At 41.3% G+C, this 3,423-nt stretch overlaps 1 protein-coding gene across 1 annotated transcript in view; it reads right to left on the bottom strand.

Annotated features, from left to right (window-relative positions):
- LOC101855959 (dynein heavy chain 6, axonemal) overlaps window positions 1-3,423 on the bottom strand; it is a gene marked incomplete in the record, with an annotated part of 98,470 nt that overhangs the window by 32,876 nt on the left and 62,171 nt on the right. Inside the window, 3 exon segments of the mRNA XM_035970687.1 lie at window positions 711-900; window positions 1,756-1,937; window positions 3,205-3,355. Coding sequence (XP_035826580.1) covers window positions 711-900; window positions 1,756-1,937; window positions 3,205-3,355 — 523 coding nt within the window.

Here is a 3,423-nt window from a genome sequence, read left to right as displayed (position 1 = left end):
GGACGGTGGAGGGGGGGCAGGGGGAGTTTTGTTTGTTTTAGTAAGAGTTCTACGGCGTTCGCAACTACTTAAAGTCATATGAGCGTGCGAACCACAAGTTGATTGCATTCACAACCGTTCACTGCACTGGTTGGCTCGGGTCAAAGATCAGATTTTAAATGCTAAAATCTTTTGAGGCTTTGCAATTTACACCAAGGCAATAGGTTAACCTATATCAACGAAGACAACAACAACAACAACAACAACAACAACAACAACAACAACAACAACAACAACAACAACAACAACAACAACAACAGCAACAACACACACCACAACAACAACAACAACAACAACAATAAAAGAATAATAATAACAACAGCAACAACAACAATAAAAGAATAATAATAACAACAATAACAACAACAACACAACACAACAGCAACTACAACAATAATAGAATAACAACAACAACAACAACAACAGCAACAACAACAACAGCAACAACACACTCCACAACAACAACAACAACAATAAAAGAATAATAATAACAACAGCAACAACAACAACACACCGCAACAGCAACTACAACAATAATAGAATAACAACAACAACAACAGCAATATTGAAAACAATAATAAGCTTAAAAATAATAATAATTTTAAAAATAAAAAAATAATAATAAGGAGAAGAAGAAGAAAAAGTGTTATAACAATAACGAGTCGCCTTACCTTGACCTCGTCCGAACAACCCAGGTCGACGGGTTTGAAGAAGGTCTGTGCCACTCCCAGCAGCGCCTCCCGGGGCCACTCGATGTACCAGTCTATGGTGCAGCAGTTGACCAGGGACGGGAACATTCGGCACCGGGAACGGAACGCAGAACCCACCGGCGACATGCACAGCACGATGTGTAAATTGTTTCTGGGGGAAACAGGCAGTGTGAGGCCTTAGTTTCTTTGAATTAGTATGGTGCGTTTTGTTTTACAACGAGTTTTGTTTGAGTTTTTTGTTTTCAGTAGAGGTTTTACGGCGCTGGCACCTGCTTAAGGTCATATGAGCGCCCGAAGATTAAAGGTGTTACAAGAGAGTAACAAACATAAAAAAGAAGAAGGGGAGAAAAGGACGATAGATGTTTGATAGGAAAGAAGAAGCAAACCACACCAGAGCACCCACCAATCACCACCATGTTCAGCTGTCTTGAAGGTATATTATGCAGTATAATAAAGCATACAGTTTGACTGTTGTAAAGGTATACTATGTAGCCCGCATTTGAACTGTTTTAAAGATATTAATATGTAATATAAATATAATATAATAATATACAGCTGAACTGTTTTAAAGAAATACATATTTAATATAATATAGCATACAGTAGGACTGTTTTAAAGGTATGCTCTGTTATATACTACGGGGAGAATATCGCCCAGAACAGAGACAGGTGGAGGTCTCTTCTTGGCGGCTTATACGCAATGCCATGGTGACAGAGGCGAATGATGTGATATAATATAGCACACATTTAGACATATAGAAGACACACTTCCACTGTAACAAGGCATTCTCTGACTCATCTTGCGGATGGTTTGGGGGGGGGGGGCGCCACTGGTAGGTCCTGCTGTTTTACTTTCCTTCTGTTTGTTTGTGTTACTTTTTTCCCAGCACTAAATGAACATTATTGTGTCGATGTGCCTCTCTTTACTCAAACAAACAAACAAACAAACAAAACAACCAACCAATCAACCAATCAAACAACCAACCAAACAACCAAACACGACTCACCGGACCCTCTGTATACAGAAGTCGTAGATGGCGTCTCTGTTGCCCTCGGGAATGCCCACTTCCTTCGCCCCCGGCCTGCACGCTATGATGAGCTTCTCGTACTCGTCCGGCTCAAACAGGTTGGGGACCTCGCCCGAGTTGAGGATGTTGTTGATGTCCTCCAGAAACTCCTCCACCACGATCTGGAAACAGGTGAAATGGTAAAGTGTTTTTACGCCTCTATCAACACTTTTAGGTTATCTAAGAGGCATGACCTCCGAGTTTAACGTCCATCTGCGAACGGACCGAGCTAAGTGGGAAATTCGTGTAAAGTGTCTTTCCCAAGGACACAACGTCGGACCGAGCTGAGGCTCGAACCTCCGATCTCGCAATCTCACGATTACGAGTCCGGTAGCCGAACCACTAGGCCACCGACTCCACCCATTACAATATACGACAGACGAGATGTAGGAAGAGTACAGCGATGTGAACATATGTGAGGCAGCGTGGTGGAATCAGGCTCTCGTCAAAATAATCAAAGTGACGAAACTTGCATTTTTCCGCAGGTTTGTGAATTTTTATAAAATTTTTGTTTGTTGGCTCAACACCTTTCATGTCCATTAAAGAAATCATTTCTGTGTGGATTTTTCTTAAAAACGTTGATTAAAGGCACAAAAAATGTAAATTTTCAGTTACCACGGACTCTTAAGCTAAGGAAATAACTAATCTTTGGCGACCCTATTTTCACTAATTTTACCTCTGAAAGCAGGTGACCCCCACTTCCTTCTTTCGCAAATATCTCGACTAGTATTCAAGATAAATGAGTATTTTTTTCATCCTAATAAAAACAAATGAATAAGCTTTAAGACGATACCAATAACTCTACATGCCCAAAAATTGACGAGAGCCTGATTCCACCACGCTGCCTCACATATCGACATAATGAAGAACAATTAGGAATTTCTCCAACACAATCTGCCACCGACAGATTGCACGAATATAGCAGTGGGATTTATACAAGTACATGTGCGTGTATTACGCCCCCATTGCCATAATTAAGATGATTTAGGAACTTCTCCACCACAATCTGCGACACACGGGATTGTTAGAACAGTAGAAGACTTTTAATCAATTTACATTGGCACTGTCACAAGCAATCCACGTAAGTCCAAGTTTTGAGAATTTTCAATTTTTACAGCATCCCAAGCTCTACCACAAATGCGTCTTTCAACATTACCAAAATGCAGTTTAATGCAGCGGTCAAGGCTTGTAATTTCCTTGCTTTTCATGATTTCTGTTAGGAACAACACAACGAAAACTATTTTTTCTTTGTCTCCGGCGTAAAAAGTACTCCTAAATGGATTGCTTGGGACTCCGCCAACCACCTACTTTTACTACTTTAAAGGAGCAAACGAGAGAGATTTAAACCAAGCCATAGACAAAGATCTGATGTGTGGCATAAGAAACCACCTGTGTGTCCGTGAAGAGAAACACCGTCTGCTCGTTCCTGCCGCCGGCCGAGTCGTAGAGTTTCTTCAGGTCGTCGTGGAAGGAGCTGTAGTCGTAGCCCCGGCTCAGCTCAATCTGGAAACACTGGTAGCTGCATATGTGGGCCGACAGTCTGCGGGAAGAGAAAAACCAGGGATGAGAAGAAGATCATAAATAGCAACAACAACAATGATAATAATA

Source organism: Aplysia californica, unplaced genomic scaffold (assembly GCF_000002075.1).
Source record: "Aplysia californica isolate F4 #8 unplaced genomic scaffold, AplCal3.0 scaffold00307, whole genome shotgun sequence".
In the NCBI taxonomy this organism is placed as follows: domain Eukaryota; kingdom Metazoa; phylum Mollusca; class Gastropoda; order Aplysiida; family Aplysiidae; genus Aplysia; species Aplysia californica.
Note: the sequence above shows the minus strand (reverse complement) of the source record. Positions and strands in the feature narration are given on the sequence as shown.